Source organism: Epinephelus lanceolatus, chromosome 10 (genome assembly GCF_041903045.1).
Source record: "Epinephelus lanceolatus isolate andai-2023 chromosome 10, ASM4190304v1, whole genome shotgun sequence".
In the NCBI taxonomy this organism is placed as follows: Eukaryota; Metazoa; Chordata; class Actinopteri; order Perciformes; family Serranidae; genus Epinephelus; species Epinephelus lanceolatus.
This window is the reverse complement of record NC_135743.1, coordinates 19,740,322-19,764,119: the sequence shown is the minus strand read 5'-3', so window position 1 is coordinate 19,764,119 and position 23,798 is coordinate 19,740,322. Positions and strand designations below refer to the sequence as shown.

General features: G+C 38.1%; 2 protein-coding genes across 7 annotated transcripts in view; both read left to right on the top strand.

Moving 5' to 3' along the window:
- Nucleotides 1-11,818, top strand: part of map7d1a (MAP7 domain containing 1a) — a 53,325-nt gene extending 41,507 nt beyond the window's left edge. For all 6 annotated transcript variants that reach the window (XM_078171734.1, XM_078171731.1, XM_078171735.1 and 3 more), the window contains 8 exons: nt 853-1,135; nt 1,968-2,148; nt 3,407-3,511; nt 5,126-5,176; nt 5,259-5,319; nt 6,528-6,609; nt 6,982-7,217; nt 10,822-11,818. In XM_078171734.1, the coding sequence (XP_078027860.1) occupies nt 853-1,135; nt 1,968-2,148; nt 3,407-3,511; nt 5,126-5,176; nt 5,259-5,319; nt 6,528-6,609; nt 6,982-7,217; nt 10,822-10,832 (1,010 nt within the window). In that variant the 3' untranslated portion in view covers nt 10,833-11,818. The remainder of the gene's footprint in view (nt 1-852; nt 1,136-1,967; nt 2,149-3,406; nt 3,512-5,125; nt 5,177-5,258; nt 5,320-6,527; nt 6,610-6,981; nt 7,218-10,821) is intronic.
- Nucleotides 11,819-12,473: 655 nt separating this feature from the next.
- The window catches only part of thrap3a (thyroid hormone receptor associated protein 3a), an 87,077-nt gene continuing 75,752 nt past the window's right edge, over nt 12,474-23,798 (top strand). Inside the window, exon 1 of the mRNA XM_033640861.2 lies at nt 12,474-12,674. The gene's annotated coding sequence lies outside the window, so the exon portion shown is untranslated. The remainder of the gene's footprint in view (nt 12,675-23,798) is intronic.

Below are 23,798 nucleotides of genomic sequence, written 5' to 3'. Positions count from 1 at the left end.
TATTAGTGTGGATGTGGCCAGAGTTTGCTCAGTTGACATCATGTGAACCAAGAATGGAACTTCAGTCGACCATCTGTTATCAAGTTATCAAAGTTTCATGATGAGGTCATAATGAGCACTGCAAAAACTCCATCTGTAGATAAAGACCATAAAACGTGGCTGAAAGCGAGTAAAGATTATTATTAATATTATTGTAGAACAGTATACTGCACAATAATCAGCATTTTGTTGCAACTTAATATCTCCACATTGATAGACTGTCCTATTTTAACAGTCTAATGATACAGTATATCTGGATTTGGGATAGCTTCCCTCCATGGCTGAGTCATACTGTATTTTATGTTATTTCTTCTAATGTACCCAAAGAGCTCCTCACTGTCTGGCTTGGTCTTTTCCTGTGACTGGTTAGAAGAATGTATCTAATGGAAAAAGTGAAAAGGCCTCTGGAAACTCTGCATTTCTTTCAAGAAGCAATAGGCAAAGATTACCATCAGACTTAATTAGTCATGAAAACAAAGGGAATGTACTGAGTGAGCCACACACAGCAGTAAGATGCTGCACTAATCAGCCTTAATTATGTAATTACCAAGTTCTTAGGCTAAAGCTATGGATGTTTACAATTTCCATTTGCCGGGGGACAGAATGTTTTCACAGTGCATATGTGGACTGCGGTTGAATGCGTTATTAATAATGGAGAATAATAAATGACCTATAGGTTCTCCTTTGACAAAGCACCACTTCAAAAGTCATTACTTGTGGGGAAGCATGAAAAATCACATCAAAGGTTTTTGTTAAGTTGCACAGCATGATGTCTTAGTGTCTCTTCTGTAACACTAGTTTCCCCTCTTTTAGGTTCCCCTGTGGTTCCTGCCATCGTAGTAGCCTCGACCGCTGCCTCACCACACGCGTCGAGCACGCCAGTTAGAACCACTGCAGCCTCCCCTTCACCTGAGCTGGCCCATCCAGCTCCTCCTGCCCCTGCGTCCTCACCTGCACCGTCTCCATCAGCCAAGCCCATGGCGGGCACCAACGACCCAGAGGAGGCGGCTCGTATCCTGGCAGAGAAACGCCGACAGGCCCGAGAGCAGAGGGAGAGGGAGGAGCAGGAGCGCCGCGAGCAGAAGGAGAAGGAGAGGTCAGAGGGTTTTTTAATATGCCTCAAAACACAATTGGAAATGGTCGGCACAGTGTTGACTTTGCATAGTCAAACATCTGTCAAGTTCTTTCACTGTGAGAAAAAAAAAGGAATTTAAACATGTCTGTGTCCGTGCTGAATGATAGTAATTCCCAAGCTGTGTTCCCACTCAAGGGCTTGGTCCTTTAATTACCCATTATTTTCTTTTTTCCCAGTCAGACATCTCAAGAGGTCATATAAGGTAGTGGAGGAGCCATAATTAAAATGCACATTTGCAATGTCACCCTCAGACATGTACTGTATATGACGTTTGAACTTATGTGAAAGTATACTTTATTCTGAAAGTGTGTTTGTTGGTGTAGACTACGCCGCTGTAGTTGTTTTTATCTTGCAAACAAATCTCACTGAGGACATGCAGCTATTTCCCATTTATAATGAAAAAGACATCAGCAAAACTAAACAGGAAGGCTCCATGTACTATCAAAGCACGTGTATGTCCAAATGAGACCTCACTCAACACTGGCCATGATGTGTGGAGGCATTAAGAATTGGATAGCCTGTTGGGTGATTTTAACCACAGCAAGTGACTATTTACAGCTTGGGAATTGATGTGATCTTGTGTTGGCACACATACTTCCATTTGTTTCCATCTCCTTAAATAGTTTTGGTTTCCTGCTGCTCGTGCTTTAATGTGAACTCAGCAGAGATGGTGTAAACTAAAGAGGAAATGTCCCGTCAATGGAATCATTTACATTTTAAATTGTTTACTGCGTTCAAAGTGTTTGACACATGATTGAGTGGAAATACTTACCCTCGGCTGTATGTTCATTAGGATCCTGAGAGAGGAGCGAATAGCAAGGGAGGCAGAGGAGAGGCGAATTAGGGAGGAGGAGGCACGTGCCATGGCCGAGGAGCAGCGGAGGAGGGACGAGGAGCAGCGCCTGACGGAGGAGAAGGAGGCTCTGGAGAGAGCCAAAGCTGAGCAGGAGGAGAACTTGCGCCTACAAAAACAGGTATAATGACTGTTAACACTCAGCACGCAGACAAAGGGAAGCTGTTAGTAAGGTTGGGTGTTTAAGGATTATTATATGAATAAATCGCCCAGTGTTATGTTGAATTGAGGAAGAAAAAATAGCTTTTCTCACATGCCTTTGCTGAACGATTGATGATGTAGTTTTGCTGTTTTAATATGCAATGATCAAGAATTTACTTTAATCTTTTCTTAATTCTTCAGTCAACGTGGAGGCATGCAAGAACAAAAAAGTTTCCTCCCTGAATTCATGGTAACATGGGCTGAGTAACTGATAGATCAATGCTCATTTGGGGGTTGAAGTGTTCCTTTAATGTGGTGCAGTGGAGCGGTCTGGTTAGTCAGATAGGGTGAAAGGATCTTGCAAGTGCTTAAAGCCCATAGCAGGGAGGATCATTAAGCACCGCTGTGGCAGTTATTACTGCCTTTCAAATAAGGTCAAGACACACATGTATGCACTCATCACATCATTCCCAGGCACTTTGCCCATTACACCACAAACTTTTACGCTCTCCTGTCTTTGGCAACAAACTTTGTGGTGTTTTTCAAAGTCACTTGTTTACTGTCTCTGCTCAGCTGCTCACCTCACACTGAACTTCAATGATAACAGGTTGGTCAGAAAGCACAGTCCTAGTATTTTCAACGTCAGTGGGATGTTGTTGTGCTTTAGAGGCAAATATTGATCCAAACTGGTGAAGCAGTAGCTACAATGAACGTGCCCTTTTCACTTTTCAGTTTGTCAAACAACCATTAAAGGCAATATTGACTCTTCCTGTGTTTGTTGATGTTGCCGGGAAGAAGCAGAGGGGAATGACGCTTGGTTAGTAGAAACAGGAAATGTGGCTTTTCATTACAATATTTGTTTCTCCTGTAGGCCTGTAACATGATTAGCTCTGGCACTGTCTTATCTCTGGAAGTGGTATCCAGCACTTACGCTTTGCCACCCCCTTGTGGTCCTCTACAGAAAGTGGCTTTTGTGGTTAAACTTGATCAAATATAATTATGCAAAGGCTTAAGCATTGTATTTCACTTTGAATGGTCCTCAAGAGGCTGTAAATGTTAGAAATAGATCTTTTTGGCTCAAAGGTACAGGAAAATATCCCTTTTGTGGTTGTAAACAATAATTGCAGGGAGAAACCACACCCTTGTTACGTAAAAGGCATGTTATTTTGGCTGGGTTTTTTTTCCCCCTTCTGCCGGCATTAAGATTGTGGTTGGATTCTCGCCTGTGTGTGTTTCAGAAAGAAGAGGCTGAGGCGAAAGCTCGGGAGGAGGCGGAGAAGCAGCGTCTGGAGAGGGAGAAACACTTCCAGAAGGAGGAGCAGGAGAGGCTGGAGAGGAAAAGGGTAGGGCACCGCATCTGTCCTCCCATCATTGTTCTTTCAGCCAGGTTTCTAAGTCACCCGTTTCAAAACGGAATAGTGCATTTTTAGAATAATGAAAGTAGAAATTAAATCCTCATTTTTTTTCCAAAAATACTTTCTTAGATTTTGTAAGGAAAAAACTGCCTTAAAATCCTACAAACTGATTGCCTGATTTTAAAAGACCCAGCTCTGCTCTCACTGCATGAGTAACAGTAACACAAAATTAATACTGTAGACAATTTCCAATGAGCTCCCCTCCCCCAGTGGAGGTATCATATTCTGGGGTATGGTCACTCTATGGTCTGTCTTTTGACATGACAAAAGCAGGCTTGGAAGTTGAGTCCATGAAACCAAGATGGATGATGTTTTTGGCTTATCCTGGATGGGTTGTCTGCATGCCATGATTTAATAGGGCTTAGACTGTGTGTCGAGCATGAAGCTATATATAAACACTAATAATGGAGACCTCCCCGTGCCAGTTATCTGTGTGTGGGTTTGTGCATATCTTTGTGTGTGTGTGCAGTATGACCATGGCTATCTACTCAAGTATGCAACCCACACCTCCAGTAAGCCCACGCTTCTATATGCAAGCTAAGCCTTTCTTTCCCTCTCCTCATCTTCTGTCCATGTGAGAAAGGCTCTTATTGAGGCGTGCCAGGTCTGGCTCAGCCAAACCAAGCTTGGCTCCGTGCTGGAATTAGTCCGCAAGAACAGCATGTCCTCTGCCCTAGAGACTCGCTGCATATTAACACTGTACAACACACTGTTGGTGACTGACGTCTATCAAAACTAAGTGGCCTACTCTTGTTATCACCTCAACAAAGGGTAGTTTGTGATCAGCAAGCATGTGTGGATTTAAGTATCCGTAAAGTATCCAGCTTGTTAGACAAAGAAGAATCTTTTGTCCTGAGGCACAAGTTTTGCAGTAAGGCCAGATGCCAAAGCCCCAAGTGTGTGAGCTGTCCATGAATAATCCTGGATCTTAAAAATGCTTCACTTTTATGAGTGGCAGCTGCAGTTCTGGTCTTAGTGTCCCAGGCTAGCTGTGTCCTCAGATGAAGGTCGCATCTTGCATCAAACCTTTGCTGTCTGTGCATACAAATTAACCACAAAGAGTGGTTTGTTCTTCAGCATGGTATAGACTTATCCTGTTTCCTCCACCCTACTGTTCACTGTTCCACCATCCTACGCTGTTGTTCCAGCTGAATACACAAGTGCTGCTTCATCATTATTAACACAGCTCTCCACCTGGAGACATAAGAGCCTCAGTTTGACTCCATGACTGCACTCACTTCAGGCATAATAGCCTCAGATATAAGACACAGGGAAAGCTTTTTCTGTGGTGAAGAGAAGCAATGAACAGCGAAATATGAAACCTATGTTTCTAGCAAACAGTCTGTCAAGGTGTGTGGGCTCAGTCTAGCCCATTAAACCTAACCCAGTTTTAACAACCTGAAATCTTCATTTCATAACTTTGAAAACACATCTGCCCTTATTTCTTGCACAAAATACAAAGGAAATCTAAGAACAGGTTCTCTTATGGGTATTTGTCTCTGTGGCATTTTTCTTGGTCTTATTCCTTTTTTCTTTCCTCAGCGTCTGGATGAGATCATGAAGAGGACACGAAAGACAGATGGCGGTGACAAGGTACATTTGCTGTTCTGTTTAAACCAAAACAACACTGACTTTCCAGTAAAAAGGATACTGAAACTATTTCCCATCTTCACAGAAAGAGACAAAGTCTTCCCCTTCCACAAATGTCAATGACAAAGAGGCAGAGAGCAGCAAAGGTAAGCAGAACATCACTCTGATTAGTCTGCTTTTTACAAAACATCCTCAAGTAAGGGAGGAAAATCATTACCCACTACAAGCCTTTAATATGCAGGAATCGTTTAGCGTAACTGTCTTTCCTCATCTCCCATTAATGTGTTATCTGTGAGGGAATTTAAAACTAAGTGGATCATTTGTGGCCAGAATCCACTTAGAAGTGGATTTCTAATCAGCAAACCCACATTAGCAGTCAATGTTAGAGGGTGTCTGATTCACATTATTGCAGATGAACTCATTTTACTCATCCCACCTTTAGGCTGATATTTGATGACACATACTCCCACCATCTTTCCTCTCCATCTTTTACTTCTTCCATATGTTTGAATCAACAAATTCACAGGTATTTGTTGCACTCCTGTCCTCATTTCCCATGTGAGTCATCTTCACATCGGAGCAGTCTGTATAAAAGGGTTACTAGATTATATCTCGGTCTCATATCCTGCACAGCTGCAGTTTGAGTTCTTCTTCTCTGTACAATAGGACCCATGTGTGCTTGCTTGTTGTCCAAGCCGTGGGACTGAGGGAGTTAGAGAGGAAGAGTGGGCTCATGGCAACAGCCTGCAGCAGTTATCAGACAGTTACTTTTAAAACAAGTAATAATATAAGGACACGTGATGCTGCAAAGGCCTTACCCATATCCACTCATGTCTTACAAGTTGTAGACACAACTTCTAATTATGGAAAAATTCTTAACCCAACTTTGTTAAAAAGCATGCAACTTGCACACCCTCCTCGTCTAAGCTTCCACGTCACACACAGTGAATGAGTAAGATGAAGGGGATCAATGTGGTCTTGGAGATTTGCTGTTTGTAGCAAAGTTCCCCAACTTCCCCAATGCAGGAAGACATTAGCCAGCCGCTGATGTGGTCGGAGGCCTGGCAGGCGTACTTCCATTCTAGTCAGGGGTGTGGAAATCTGTCTGAACCACAGCCATGTCCTCAGTAGAGCTGAGTCAGGGGGGATCTGGCTACACAGGAAGGATGCCCTAAGAAAATTTGGCATCTCTTTCCTGCCTATTAAAGTTAGCTTGACACAGTTTAAGGATGATTATTAATGGTGTTTGTCACCATGTGGTTGATGATGATGCAGCGTAGGGTTGAATGCTGAGATCATGCTGGTGTGCATAGTTTACACTGGATAAATGGCTGCTTTACTTTGTTTCCTCCAGCATCTGCTGAGTATCAGCCAAAGACAGAAGTCAGCCTGCTCAACAATAAGACAGAGAATGGACAGACAGACGTCAAAGAAAGGTAAAACTACACTGCTCCTTTCTTTCTAAGAGTTTCTTTGTGCTCATGTTGATGCAAGACCACCATGAACAGTATAAAAGTCGTGTGCCAGAAAAATCACCAGTCAAGTCTGCAGGACGTTTGTAATGTTGTAAACTTCAACAGAAAACACAAGGAGCTACACGATTCAGGCCAACAGTAAACAATCGTAACACTGGGAGAGATTAGATTTCTTGAAATGTTTACTCTTTGTACTCGAATGCGCTTCTTGGGGTAGATTTTTAAAAGACTACCGTAATTGGACGGTGGTGGAATGACTCACTTGTTGTATGACTCACTCCGACCCATTGTAACTAAAGCCATACTCTGCTTTGTCTCTCCTCTCTCCCGCAGCCCCTCAGTCCAAGTGGTCAACGGGGTCCAGCCTATGAGACATGAGAACGGTCTGTCCGCTAAAGAAGACACTGCCCACTTTGGAGATATCATCCATCTCGCTAATCACGGCAACACGACCAACGGAGCACGGGAAAAGTCTGAGACCAGCATGGCCACTGAGCCCATCCTCACGTTTGAAAGTGAGGAGCCATTCATGAAAAAGGCCGGCCCCATGAAGCCACAGCATGTTGCAGGTACAGAGAGGCCACAATACAGACCAAACATGATATCAAACACTTTAGATCTGAAGTCAGCTGAAAATTAACAATACAAACTTGAAGAGAGTAGAAGAAAGGAAGAATAAAAACTATGAAAAATAATCATACCGACTTAAGTCTGAGATGTTCAACTGGTGGTTACCCTTTGTAATGATTTCTGGCCGGAGTCCATTCACATGTCTGCACATTAAATATGAAGCTGTAGCCAGAACATGATTAGCCTAGCTTAGCATAAAGACTGGAAGCAAGGGAAAACAGCTAGACTACTACCATGTATAAAGCTCAAATAAAAACCTTATTTTTTCTTTGTTTAATCCTTATAGAAATGGAAGTGTGAAAATGACAAGTTGTGGGTTTACAAAAAGTTACGTGCCACTGGAACTATTTCTTGCATGACTTCCGGAAGTCACTGCACTTGGAAAGAAATAGCACTGGCACGCAACTTACTTTACTTTGTTTTAACAGTTCAAACAAATGAGCCTCTGGGTAAAGCCTAAGCTAAGCGGCCACTGACGGTAGCTTTATAAATCAGAGCGGTATCAATTTTCTTATCTTACCATCAGCGTTCAGGCAAAACTTCTGGGGAAAAAAAGGAGAACTTGAAAAAAACTTGTTCTTGGTTGAATCGTAATGACCTAGTGTCACGTTCCTATAGATGTCTCTTTGAAATTTTGGTGCTAACATACTAAAGGGGTTTTGTGGCCCAATATGAAGCTGCTTACTCACAGGGGCTACCAGAGGGGGAGACTAGAGGGTGGCCGACATATCTCTGCAGCAATGCTGTCCCACCACCAGTGTTATTAGCCGTTACTAGCGGTCAGAGGCTCTGTGCACAAAACAGTGATGCACATCCGGTTTCGTCAGGCGTTGGCATATTAGTTTCCGCTTGTCTCAGTCAGAGCTGCTCAGCACAAACAACAACAATAAATGTTGCATGTAAACCAAAATATTACAAAGTTTGCAAGTCTTACAACTTTCTGAGAACTGCAGGTGGCTCTACTGATCATTGCTGTGTGCCACTTCGCTCAACTTTGGGTGAATACAACAGCTGCCACCGCTTTGTGGCTCTGATGTGAATGAGTAACACTGCTAGCTAGCTCCCACCCGACCCAGGTGGTACACAGTGCTGAGCAGCCAAAGCTAACATTAGCTAGCCAGTGGAGACTGAAGTGAGGGCAATGGGCACTATGTTAGCGCAGCTAGCTGGCTGGCTGTCAGCAAAGCTAACAGAAAAAAAAAAGAATAGCAAAACAAAAAAAAAAATTCACCACCTCTTAATGGATAGCACTTTGAAAGGCAGCTTTAAAGCTCTGAGTCAGTGTGGAACCAGGACAAAAGAAATGGCTTTTTGTATTTCACATCATTTTGTGGTTTTTCTTACAAATGAATCTGTTAGTCACCAGTCAATGTGTGTCAGGCTCTCAAAGGAGAAATGAACTGAACTGACATCTCAAGTATAAACAGATGCCCATTAGCATTGTGGTTACTCTACAAGATGTGAATTTGCAAATCCTAAAATAGCAAAGAAATAGCCCGCCTTACTCTGCCTTGATTGACTTACCCTGACATTCTTACCCTAACACTAACCCGTCCCACTCTTCTTGCTTAAACCTAACCAATCCAACCAACGAAGGCAAATACCAGCCAATCATAGGGAGCAAAGAGCGGTCATTCCTTCGTTATACTAGGATTTGCATATTTGCGTACAGGATGGTGTTCAGGCACACACGTGCGGGCACAAAGAACAGCATTCACAAACAGTGTTTATAAACAACAATAGGAGAAAGCCCTCAACAGGCGCAGGCACATGAAGAGGAGTTCACAAATGCAACAGCATTTTATAAAAGCCAGCTGGCGATATAAAACTTTATTAAAACATCAAACAGCAGGGGAAAGGAGACAAATAATGACATCACCAGCTTTCTTTATAATATACCCTTGTCTCTTGTTATTAATTAAAAGTCTACCTTAAAGTCTAGATGAACTACAGGAACATTAAAGGTGTATTTACTGAGCTGTGAATACTGTGCTTTTGGGAGTCTCAAAGGAAATGAAGCCATGACTTTTTGAGAGTTGGTGTAGTTCAGAGGAGGTTTAACTGTGGCTGTAGTCCAGGGTTTGAAAAAACATAACAAGGCTTTACTGATCCACAGACGAGAATTCACAAAAACATAAAACAAAGATTCCCACAAAGATCCAACCACAGGCGGTATCATCAGTGTCATTACACAAACAACCACACATTGAATGAAAAGATCTGTTTAAGACAAGAGCACCAATGTACTCATTCAATTTGTTTTCTTGTCTGTCCCTAATAAAAGGAGCATCAGACAGAGCCGTGGTTCATTTGCAATACATCTGTGTGCTTATTTTCACACATGAGCTTGGCCATGTTCACATTACCCAAAAAAGACTGCGGTACAGAAGGCACTAAAGTTAGTTCTGTTGTTCTTGGCACAAGGCAACCACGAACCTGAACTTGCACTTGGTCTAATGTGCAGGTCATCTCCCTGGTGAGAGCGAGCACCCCCTGGGGAGAGCATGGTGTGGCACGGAGACTCTATTTACACCCGCAAAGGGGTGGAGATGAGATATGGAAGAAATAGTGCAGGGAAGGGTGAGGAGAAGTGGGGTATCTTTATACTGATGACAGCTTTTATTCAGCGGCCCCACTGACATGGGCCCGCACCCAGTGAGGAATTCCTAGAATAGCCAAGGCGATGAGGAGACCCTCTCCACAAGTGCTTCACTGCTCGGGGTTAGAAACAGGACCCCGAGGCAATTAAGCAGCATATCACTCTTCACTCAAACCCCCTCCCAGTGGCAACGTCAGCAGCACCCTACTCCCCTCTTCACCCTGCTCTCGCCTTTCTGCGAGACCTTAACCTTCACCTGTTAGCCTGACGACAAACCAACGCTCATAAATACTACGTAAAGCAAACAGGATGTTTATCTGTGTTAGCCTTCTGATGTCTGTCCCGAAATCACATTTAAACGGATTCTTAACTTCCTTTATCTCACTGCAACTGCCTTTATCCGCGTCATATAAAGAGCGAGCATTCTCTCTTCTCATTTTCACTCTTGTAAATCTTGACACTTGAGCCGCCTTTGACCTGGTGGGACTTTTATGATGAGGGCTTATTGATATGCGAGACTTATTGAATGTAATTTCATTGGTCGTCAATTTATTTCATGGCATCCTTCCAGGGTTATTTGAATGTTCCTACTTGTTGAGTGTTTGGCGTGTCTCAGCCTCACGTGCTGTTGTCAGTCAGATAATTTAGGGTTATATCGACTGCAAACTTGCTTCACATGTTGGCTGCATTCGACGATAAAACAACTTTCGCTTGAGGCCCGTCCATTACCCCCATGTAAACAAGACAGTAAATGTTAACGGGGTCATGCCTTCTGCAACATGCTCAGCATCCTTTTCCATTTAGTATTGTCACCCGGTCAGAGGTTTACAGACCGTGTCATTACTCAAATCAAAGAGGGTGACTCTGTTTTGTCTGTGCGCATGTGTTTGTTAACCCCCGACGGCTGCTGACCTTTAACCCTTTGCTCTCTGCCTCCATCACAGAGGTCCTGTGACACGTCCCAGTGTTGAAGTGCTCGTTGTCTTGGGCCACTGACCTTTTCCCAGCCCTGCCAACGCTCGCATGGGGAGCCCTGTGACCTGTGCCAACCTTTCTCCAAGCCCCCGAAAGCAAACGTACGTCTCTCTGAAGATGAAGTGGGCAATAGAAGATGACAGCCAATCATCAGTACACAAAAGCAAAAGACAAAAGAGGATGAAAGGTGTTGCCGCATGCGACACGGGTGCATCAGTGTTAACATCTGTGAAAGATCTTTGTGGCACCGATTCCATGCACCTTACTACTCGACAGTATCATCCTTTGTACATTACAGTACAGCTGAGTAATTGTTTTCTTTGTTCTTTAGTTATTTAACTGAAAGAGAAATATAAAAGACTGGGTACATTTTTGTGAATAATGTAAATTAACTGTGTGTGACAGACAAAGGAGGGACGGGTCTGTGGATTAAAGTTGTATGAAAGGGAGTCTGTCTATGCTACTCTGCTCTGAGTAGACACCTCTGAGTGAAACCCAGGTATTATACATCCTGGTCTGTATAAAGCCACCTGTAACAGTTTTTGTAAAGTTAAATTGAGAAATGTGGAAAGAGATTTGACATGTAAGTTCACACCCAACAGCTTCTTACTGTGTGTAAACAAACACACCATCTGTTCGAACCTCAGCCATGATTGATTGTACGCAGAACTGGATGTAAAAAATGAGTGTGCAACCTTCATGATTAAGTAACCAGAAGTCATTCAAGGTCAAATCCCCGTCAGAGGGATTTACTCCACTATTAAACCGTTAAAGCTGTTTTTTTTTTTTTGTTTTTTTTCTCTCATGCGTCATGCACATGACAACATTTTCTCTCATTTGCATTGAGATGCCATGGACTCATATGTATTTGAAATGCTGGTGCGTGTCTGTGCTATAATTATTTTGATGTGCGTTACAAGGTCAGTGGGAGCATCTGAAGTCTTATTAAAGACGAGCTGTCCAGTCTGCGGTCTCCTCTTCTATTTGTGCATTTGATGAATTCAGGGATTATTTGTGGGAAGAGAGAAACTGATACAGATGTTCTGAATTCAGAGTTGAAGCTCAGTGTTAAACATTCTCAGGTTCATTCATCTAAAACAGACTCAGGAATTGATCATCATTTGTTATTAATTTGACAGTGTGGGAATGCTTTGCACTGTACTTTGACTTGTTTACTCCTGAGGCTCAGTAATATTGTGACTTTGAGGGGAAATACTTACTCCCCCTGAAAGTCGCAAAAGACGGCGTGCATGCTAACCACAGGAAAACAGATTCGGAGATGGTAACCAGAGGGCCTTACAGTTGATGTACAAGGCATGTGAGTTGGCTCAGCTGTCCATTTCAGTTTGGGTCTCCTTTTACAAAATCCCTACAGGGGGTGCATGCCACGCTATCTGCTGCCGCCTTTCGCTATATTGGTAGCCAGCAGGAAGCCTGGTACACTGTTTCAAGCCGACTCCTTCTTTACAAACACGATTTATGTCATGACACACTGATCATCATGTAGAACTTATGCACTTTAAATGACTTACAGCCTCTTGTGAAATGTAACAGTAGTGGAGCCGAGTAGGGAGAGGCACCACAGTTTGTTAACTTGAACCTGTGATGCACACAGAGCCTCTTAACTCCCTCTGGGCGACATTAGATTTGATCACCATGCAGTGGAAAGCTCTGAGCAATGCATGCAAACTCCATTATAACTAGCTACCTTTTAGAGGGAAATGCATTCATCAAAATGAAACAGAAACCAAAGACGGAAAGCATGGAAAAGGCTAAGATTCATCAGTGAGGAGACCCAACATGCGTGTGAGGAAGATTTAAAGTAAGTGAGGACTGTGTTTTTAAAGCTGTTAACATGATGAAACATGGCAGTTTTCATTGGAAACTTTTATTCTTACAATGCTATTCCTACAAAGTATCCATCGATCAGCCAAATGCAAGGAAAAGCGTTTGCTGATGCACCAAATTTTACTGCTCTGAATGCTCGTCTGTTCTTTGACGTGAAATAATGAGGCACCATTATGACCAGAAGATTTACAAAGACATCACCTCTTAGCTCACAGTTTGACTCTGCTACGGCCAGTTGGCTTCTCAAGCTTCCTTGAGAAAGATGTAAACCCCTGCTGACACATAAGTGCAAGTTTTGACAACATGATCTCACTGGTTCAGTGCTTTGCTACTGCAGTTGTCTACATGCTGTTAAAAGCTGTATTCATCAACCCCACCAGAGGGTGCAGCACTGCAGTGTGGAGGTGGAGACAACCTATTACATTTCTCTGGATTCATGCCTGCTCTTTTAAATGTGATACAAGATGGCAATTGCTCACATGCAATTGCAAATGTCTATAAAAAAAACCTGTAGATTTATTCAAAATGTATTATCTCTCTGTAGATTTGGATGCAGTTGATGTGCTAGTGAAGCCCTGGTAATGTGTAGTGCTTTTCAGAGGGGACTTGGGGATTAGTGGCCACTATTTTTAGGGAGGTGTCAGCGAGGCAGTGCACAGTTACAGGCGGAGTCGTGCCAAGTCTCTGAAGAAATTCACACGGAATGAGGACTGCAAAGAAAAGATGTATTTGTGGATGGGTAGAGTGATACACTAATGGTCAATGGATAAAGGTGCTTTCTGCCAGTCAGGCTAGCTGGAATGGCTGGGCCCCCCTCTCCTTTGTTCATGCCACTTTGATTGATGGGTGCATTATCTCCACAGAATGCAAGTACACTGATCAGCGCATGTGAGCTGTCACAATCTATCTCTCTATTCTTACTCTCCTCCATAAGGATGAATAACGTAAGGGTCATAAAAAAAAAAATAAAGAGAAGAGCTAACCACATCCTGTCATGTGTGAGGACTTTATGGGCCTGTTGTCAAACCTCTGTGTTTATGTTCTGAATGTAATGCGTATGCAGCCTGGCTACTTATGGACACGAGCTCGCTGTTGTTTCAGACGTAAATCTCTGAACCTGAAGACTGTGAGGAATCTTGCAAATGTTACAGAATGGCAAGTGCGCCTGCTCCGCCTTGATTTTAAAATATAGGGGTCAGCGCTGGGTTACACCTCGAAGTACCACTTCAGATACGACCACCACTGCTAGTTATGCATACACCATAACCATCAAAAGCCCATGGCCCAAACTCTGTTCAGTGTTTATGCTCACGCCCCCTCCCCGTCTCACACTGACCTGTCTTTATCTGCTCAGCAACAGGCTCTCTGCACACAGCTGTTCTCAAATGGCAGTGCATTAATGACAGGCCAAAGAACGGCCAGCACTCACAGCAAGGCTGTTTCCTGATCCCCCTCGGAGCTTTCAGAGCAGAGCAACCTCTCAGCTATTCCAACGGGAGATGGCAAGATTTAAGAGCAGCCCCCCTCGCATCAGACAGGGCCTTGATACCACAGAACTGCCCTCAGGTTGCACAGACATCCCAAGGCCTCATATCCTATCAGGGTGGTCACTGGGGACAAAAAGCAGCTGACTATAAACAGGCAGCTGTTGGATCATTGTCAAGACCAGTCAGGGATGGACACTGTCTGATGAGGTCCTTTCTGACTGTGCGATGTTCCACAAAACCTTAAGTATTTAATAAGACTGACCTCAGAGGTGCACTCTGCATTCACAATATTGTGAGCTGAAGGCATGAGATGTTTCTCCCTTGCTACATGTGAGGAAAAGCATGCTCAGAGAAAGTGGCAATCATTTATTGGACAAGTAGGCATTTACTTTATGGGTGCATCTGCTTGGTGGTTATTGGTATTGAGATTCCTTTGTTAACAGCTTTGCCAAAATGTAGACCTGAAAACCTGTATTGCTAAATAATGTTGGATCCCCACCACAAAAACTACCTGAACACGCAAACCAGTCAAACCAGTCAGAGTATAGTATGCAAAAAAAAAAAAGAAAAAGAAAAGCCACAGTATAGCATGATAAAAAAATGACATAGTATAGTATGCCAAAAAAATGTCATAATATAGCATGATGAAAAAAGCCGTGGTAGAGTATAATAAAAATGTCATAGTATAGCATGATAAAAAAAAGTCATAGTATAGTATTCCAAAAAATGACATAGTATAGCATGGCAAAAAAAGTCAGAGTATAGTATGATAAAAAAAAATGTCATACTATAGTATGCCAAAAAAAAAGTCATAGTATAATATGCCAAAAAAAATGTCATAGCATAGCATGATAAAAAAAATTGTCATAGTGTAGTATGCCAAAAAAAAAGTCATAGTATAGCATGATAAAAAAATGTCATAGTATAGTATGCCAAAAAAAGTCATAGTATAGCATGACAAAAAAAATTGTCATAGTATAGTATGCCAAAAAATGTCATAGTATAGCATGATGAAAAATGTCATAGTATAGTATGCGAAAAAATGTCATAGTATAGCATGATAAAAAATGTCATAGTATAGCATGATAAAAATGTCACAGTATAGTATGCCAAAAAAATGTCATAGTATAGCATGATAAAAAATGTCATACTATAGTATGCCAAAAAAAGTCATAGTATAGCATGATATAAAAATGTCACAGTATAGCATGATAAAAATGTCATAGTACAGCATGATAAAAAAAGTCATAGTATATAATGATAAAAAAGTCATAGTATAGTATGACAAAAAATGTCATAGTATAGTATGACAAAAAAAGGTCATAGTATAGCATGATAAAAATTGTCATAATATATTATGCCAAAAAAGTTATAGTATAGCATGACAAAAAAAATGTCATAGTATAGTATGCCAAAAAAATGTCATAGTATAGCATGATAAAAATGTCATAGTATAGCATGATAAAAAATGTCATAGTATAGCATGATAAAAAAAAGTCATAGTATAGTATGCCAAAAAAATGTCATAGTATAGCATGATAAAAATGTCATAGTATAGCATGATAAAAAAGTCATAATATTGTATGCCAAAAATGTCATAGTATAGCATGACAAAAAAGTCATAGTATAGTATGCCAAAAAATGACATAGTATAGCATGGCAAAAAAAGTCAGAGTATAGTATGATAAAAATAAATGTCATACTACACTGCTCAAAAAAATAAAGGGAACACTTAAACAACACAATGTAACTCCAAGTCAATCACACTTCTGTGAAATCAAACTGTCCACTTAAGAAGCAACACTGATTGACAATCAATTTCACATGCTGTTGTGCAAATGGAATAGACAACAGGTGGAAATTATAGGCAATTAGCAAGACACCCCCAATAAAGGAGTGGTTCTGCAGGTGGTGACCACAGACCACTTCTCAGTTCCTATGCTTTCTGGCTGATGTTTTGGTCACTTTTGAATGCTGGCGGTGCTTTCACTCTAGCGGTAGCATGAGACGGAGTCTACAACCCACACAAGTGGCTCAGGTAGTGCAGCTCATCCAGGATGGCACATCAATGCGAGCTGTGGCAAGAAGGTTTGCTGTGTCTGTCAGCGTAGTGTCCAGAGCATGGAGGCGCTACCAGGAGACAGGCCAGTACATCAGGAGACGTGGAGGAGGCCGTAGGAGGGCAACAACCCAGCAGCAGGACCGCTACCCCCGCCTTTGTGCAAGGAGGAACAGGAGGAGCACTGCCAGAGCCCTGCAAAATGACCTCCAGCAGGCCACAAATGTGCATGCATCTGCTCAAACGGTCAGAAACAGACTCCATGAGGGTGGTATGAGGGCCCGACGTCCACAGGTGGGGGTTGTGCTTACAGCCCAACACCGTGCAGGATGTTTGGCATTTGCCAGAGAACACCAAGATTGGCAAATTCGCCACTGGCGTCCTGTGCTCTTCACAGATGAAAGCAGGTTCACACTGAGCACATGTGACAGACGTGACAGAGTCTGGAGACGCCGCGGAGAACGTTCTGCTGCCTGCAACATCCTCCAGCATGACCGATTTGGCAGTGGGTCAGTAATGGTGTGGAGTGGCATTTCTTTGGGGGGCCGCACAGCCCTCCATGTGCTCGCCAGAGGTAGCCTGACTGCCATTAGGTACTGAGATGAGATCCTCAGACCCATTGTGAGACCATATGCTGGCGCAGTTGGCCCTGGGTTCCTCCTAATGCAAGACAATGCTAGACCTCATGTGGCTGGAGTGTGTCAGCAGTTCCTGCAAGACGAAGGCATTGATGCTATGGACTGGCCCGCCCGTTCCCCAGACCTGAATCCAATTGAGCACATCTGGGACATCATGTCTTGCTCCATCCACCAACGCCACGTTGCACCACAGACTGTCCAGGAGTTGGCGGATGCTTTAGTCCAGGTCTGGGAGGAGATCCCTCAGGAGACCTCCGCCACCCCATCAGGAGCATGCCCAGGCGTTGTAGGGAGGTCATACAGGCACGTGGAGGCCACACACACTACTGAGCCTCATTTTGACTTGTTTTAAGGACATTACATCAAAGTTGGATCAGCCTGTAGTGTGTTTTTCCACTTTAATTTTGAGTGTGACTCCAAATCCAGACCTCCATGGGTTAATAAATTTGATTTCCATTGATAATTTTTGTGTGATTTTGTTGTCAGCACATTCAACTATGTAAAGAACAAAGTATTTAATAAGAATTTTTCATTCATTCAGATCTGGGATGTGTTATTTTAGTGTTCCCTTTATTTTTTTGAGCAGTGTATATTATGCCAAAAAAAAGTCATAGTATAATATGCCAAAAAAAATGTCATAGCATGATAAAAAAAAATTGTCATAGTGTAGTATGCCAAAAAATATCATAGTATAGCATGATAAAAAAAATGTCATAGTATAGTATGCCAAAAAAAGTCATAGTATAGCATGACAAAAAAAACTGTCATAGTATAGTATGCCAAAAAATGTCATAGTATAGCATGATGAAAAATGTCATAGTATAGTATGGGAAAAAATGTCATAGTATGCGAAAAAATGTCATAGTATAGCATGATAAAAAATGTCATAGTATAGAATGATAAAAATGTCACAGTATAGTATGCCAAAAAAATGTCATAGTATAGCATGATAAAAAATGTAATAGTATATATGCCAAAAGACATGTCATAGTATAGCATGATAACAAATGTCATACTATAGTATGCCAAAAAAAGTCATAGTATAGCATGATATAAAGATGTCACAGTATAGCATGATAAAAATGTCATAGTATAGCATGATAAAAAAAAGTCATAGTATAGCATGATAAAAAAGTCATAGTATAGTATGACAAAAAATGTCATAGTATAGTATGACAAAAAAAAGTCATAGTATAGCATGATAAAAAATGTCATAGTATAGTATGCCAAAAAAAATGTCATAGTATAGCACGATAAAAATTGTCATAGTATAGTATGCCATAAAAGTTATAGTATAGCATGACAAAAAAAATGTCATAGTATAGTATGCCAAAAAAATGTCATAGTATAGCATGATAAAAATGTCATAGTATAGCATGATAAAAAATGTCATAGTATAGCATGATAAAAAAAAGTCATAGTATAGTATGCCAAAAAAATGTCATAGTATAGCATGATAAAGAAATCATAGTATAGTATGCCAAAGAAATGACATAGTATAGCATGATAAAAAATGTCATAGTATAGCATGATAAAAATGTCACAGTATAGTATGCCAAAAAAAAATCATAGTATAGCATGATAAAAAAAATGTCATAGTATAGCATGACAAAAAAATGTCATAGTATAGTATGATAAAAAATGTCATGGTATAGTATGATAAAAATGTCATAGTATAGCATGATAAAAAAGTCATAGTATATTATGCCAAAAAAGTCATAGTATAGCATGATAAAAAAGTCATAGTATAGTATGCCAAAAAACATGTCATAGTATATAGCTTGATAAAAAAAATGTCATAGTATAGCATAATAAAAATGTCATAGTATAGTATGCCAAAAAAGTTATAGTATAGCATGACAAAAAAATGTCATAGTATAGTATGCCAAAAAAAATGTCATAGTATAGCATGATAAAAATGTCATAGCATAGCATGATAAAAAAAAAGTCATAGTATAGTATGCCAAAAAAAGGTCATAGTATAGCATGATAAAAATGTCATAGTATAGCATGATAAAAAAATCATAGTATAGCATGACAAAAAAATGTCATAGTATAGTATGCCAAAAAAAATGTCATAGTATAGCATGATAAAAATGTCATAGCATAGCATGATAAAAAAAAAGTCATAGTATAGTATGCCAAAAAAAGGTCATAGTATAGCATGATAAAAATGTCATAGTATAGCATGATAAAAAAATCATAGTATAGTATGCCAAAGAAATGACATAGTATAGCATGATAAAAAATGTCATAGTATAGCATGATAAAAATGTCATAGTATAGCATGATAAAAAAAATCATAGTATAGTATGCCAAAGAAATGACATAGTATAGCATGATAAAAAATGTCATAGTATAGTATGCCAAAAAAAAATCATAGTATAGCATGATAAAAAAAATGTCATAGTATAGCATGACAAAAAAAATGTCATAGTATAGTATGATAAAAATGTCATAGTATAGCATGATAAAAAATGTCATGGTATAGTATGATAAAAATGTCATAGTATAGCATGATAAAAAAGTCATAGTATAGTATGCCAAAAAACATGTCATAGTATAGCATAATAAAAATGTCATAGTATAGTATGCCAAAAAAATCATAGTATAGCATGATAAAAAAAAGTCATAGTATAGTATGATTAAAAAAAAGTCATAGTATAGTATGCCAAAAAACATGTCATAGTATAGCATGATAAAAAAGTCATAGTATAGTATGCCAAAAACCATGTCAGAGTATAGCATGATAAAAAATGTCATAGTATAGTATGCCAAAAAAATGTCATAGTATAGCATGATAAAAAACATGTCATAGTATATAGCATGATAAAAAATGTCATAGTATAGCATAATAAAAATGTCATAGTATAGCATGATAAAAAAAGTCATAGTATAGTATGCCAAAAAAATGTCATAGTATAGCATGATAAAAAACGTCATAGTATAGTATGCCAAAAAAAATTCATAGTATAGCATGATAAAAAAGTCATAGTATAGTATGCCAAAAACCATGTCACAGTATAGCATGATAAAAAATGTCATAGTATAGCATGATAAAAATGTCATAGTATAGTATGCCAAAAAAAAATGTCATAGTATAGCATGACAAAAAAAGTCATAGTATAGTATGATAAAAAAAATGTCATAGTATAGTATGCCAAAAACCATGTCACAGTATAGCATGATAAAAAATGTCATAGTATAGCATAATAAAAATGTCATAGTATAGCATGATAAAAAAAGTCATAGTATAGTATGCCAAAAAAATGTCATAGTATAGCATGATAAAAAATGTCATAGTATAGTATGCCAAAAAAATGTCATAGTATAGCATGATAAAAAAGTCATAGTATAGTATGCCAAAAACCATGTCAGAGTATAGCATGATAAAAAATGTCATAGTATAGTATGCCAAAAAAATGTCATAGTATAGCATGATAAAAAAGTCATAGTATAGTATGCCAAAAAATGTCATAGTATAGCATGATAAAAATGTCATAGTATAGCATGATAAAAAAAATGTCATAGTATAGCATGATAAAAAAAAGTCATAGTATAGTATGCCAAAAAAATGTCATAGTATAGCATGATAAAAAATGTCATAGTATAGCATGATAAAAATGTCATAGTATAGTATGCCAAAGAAATGACATAGTATAGCATGATAAAAAAATGTCATAGTATAGCATGATAAAAATGTCATAGTATAGTATGCCAAAAAAAAAAATCATAGTACAGCATGATAAAAAAAATGTCATAGTATAGCATGACAAAAAAAATGTCATAGTATAGTATGATAAAAATGTCATAGTATAGCATGATAAAAAATGTCATGGTATAGTATGATAAAAATGTCATAGTACAGCATGATAAAAAAGTCATAGTATATTATGCCAAAAAAGTCATAGTATAGTATGCCAAAAAACGTGTCATAGTATATAGCATGATAAAAAATGTCATAGTATAGCATAATAAAAATGTCATAGTATAGTATGCCAAAAAAAATCATAGTATAGCATGATAAAAAAAGTCATAGTATAGTATGATAAAAAAAGTCATAGTATAGTATGATAAAAAAAAGATGTCATAGTATAGCATGATAAAAAAGTCATAGTATAGTATGCCAAAAACCATGTCAGAGTATAGCATGATAAAAAATGTCATAGTATAGTATGCCAAAAAAATGTCATAGTATAGCATGATAAAAAAAATGTCATAGTATAGCATGATAAAAAAAGTCATAGTATAGCATGATAAAAAATGTCATAGTATAGCATGATAAAAAAAATCATAGTATAGTATGCCAAAGAAATGACATAGTATAGCATGATAAAAAATGTCATAATATAGCATGATAAAAATGTCATAGTATAGTATGCCAAAAAAATCATAGTATAGCATGATAAAAAAAAGTCATAGTATAGTATGATAAAAAAAGTCATAGTATAGTATGCCAAAAAACATGTCATAGTATAGCATGATAAAAAAGTCATAGTATAGTATGCCAAAAACCATGTCAGAGTATAGCATGATAAAAAATGTCATAGTATAGTATGCCAAAAAAATGTCATAGTATAGTATGATAAAAATGTCATAGTATAGCATGATAAAAAATGTCATAGTATAGTATGCCAAAAAAATCATAGTATAGCATGATAAAAAAGTCATAGTATAGTATGATAAAAAAAGTCATAGTATAGTATGCCAAAAAACATGTCATAATATAGCATGATAAAAAAAAGTCATAGTATAGTATGCCAAAAAAATGTCATAGTATAGCATGATAAAAAATGTCATAGTATAGCATGATAAAAATGTCATAGTATAGTATGCCAAAGAAATGACATAGTATAGCATGATAAAAAAATGTCATAGTATAGCATGATAAAAATGTCATAGTATAGTATGCCAAAAAAAAAAAATCATAGTATAGCATGATAAAAAAAATGTCATAGTATAGCATGACAAAAAAAATGTCATAGTATAGTATGATAAAAATGTCATAGTATAGCATGATAAAAAATGTAATGGTATAGTATGATAAAAATGTCATAGTACAGCATGATAAAAAAGTCATAGTATATTATGCCAAAAAAGTCATAGTATAGTATGCCAAAAAACGTGTCATAGTATATAGCATGATAAAAAATGTCATAGTATAGCATAATAAAAATGTCATAGTATAGTATGCCAAAAAAAATCATAGTATAGCATGATAAAAAAGTCATAGTATAGTATGATAAAAAAAAGTCATAGTATAGTATGCCAAAAAACATGTCATAGTATAGCATGATAAAAAAAGTCATAGTATAGTATGCCAAAAACCATGTCAGAGTATAGCATGATAAAAAATGTCATAGTATAGTATGCCAAAAAAATGTCATAGTATAGCATGATAAAAAAAGTCATAGTATAGCATGATAAAAAATGTCATAGTATAGCATGATAAAAAAAATCATAGTATAGTATGCCAAAGAAATGACATAGTATAGCATGATAAAAAATGTCATAATATAGCATGATAAAAATGTCATAGTATAGTATGCCAAAAAAATCATAGTATAGCATGATAAAAAAAGTCATAGTATAGTATGATAAAAAAAGTCATAGTATAGTATGTCAAAAAACATGTCATAGTATAGCATGATAAAAAAGTCATAGTATAGTATGCCAAAAACCATGTCACAGTATAGCATGATAAAAAATGTCATAGTATAGTATACCAAAAAAATGTCATAGTATAGTATGATAACAATGTCATAGTATGGCATGATAAAAAATGTCATAGTATAGTATGCCAAAAAAATCATAGTATAGCATGATAAAAAAAGTCATAGTATAGTATGATAAAAAAAAGTCATAGTATAGTATGCCAAAAAACATGTCATAATATAGCATGATAAAAAAGTCATAGTATAGTATGCCAAAAACCATGTCAGAGTATAGCATGATAAAAAATGTCATAGTATAGCATGACAAAAAAAATGTCATAGTATAGTATGATAAAAATGTCATAGTATAGCATGATAAAAAATGTCATGGTATAGTATGATAAAAATGTCATAGTACAGCATGATAAAAAAGTCATAGTATATTATGCCAAAAAAGTCATAGTATAGTATGCCAAAAAACGTGTCATAGTATATAGCATGATAAAAAATGTCATAGTATAGCATAATAAAAATGTCATAGTATAGTATGCCAAAAAAAATCATAGTATAGCATGATAAAAAAAGTCATAGTATAGTATGATAAAAAAAAGTCATAGTATAGCATGACAAAAAACATGTCATAGTATAGCATGATAAAAAAGTCATAGTATAGTATGCCAAAAACCATGTCAGAGTATAGCATGATAAAAAAATGTCATAGTATAGTATGCCAAAAAAATGTCATAGTATAGCATGATAAAAAATGTCATAGTATAGCATGATAAAAAAAATCATAGTATAGTATGCCAAAGAAATGACATAGTATAGCATGATAAAAAATGTCATAATATAGCATGATAAAAATGTCATAGTATAGTATGCCAAAAAAATCATAGTATAGCATGATAAAAAAAGTCATAGTATAGTATGATAAAAAAAGTCATAGTATAGTATGCCAAAAAACATGTCATAGTATAGCATGATAAAAAAGTCATAGTATAGTATGCCAAAAACCATGTCACAGTATAGCATGATAAAAAATGTCATAGTATAGTATGCCAAAAAAATGTCATAGTATAGTATGATAACAATGTCATAGTATGGCATGATAAAAAATGTCATAGTATAGTATGCCAAAAAAATCATAGTATAGCATGATAAAAAAAGTCATAGTATAGTATGATAAAAAAAGTCATAGTATAGTATGCCAAAAAACATGTCATAATATAGCATGATAAAAAAGTCATAGTATAGTATGCC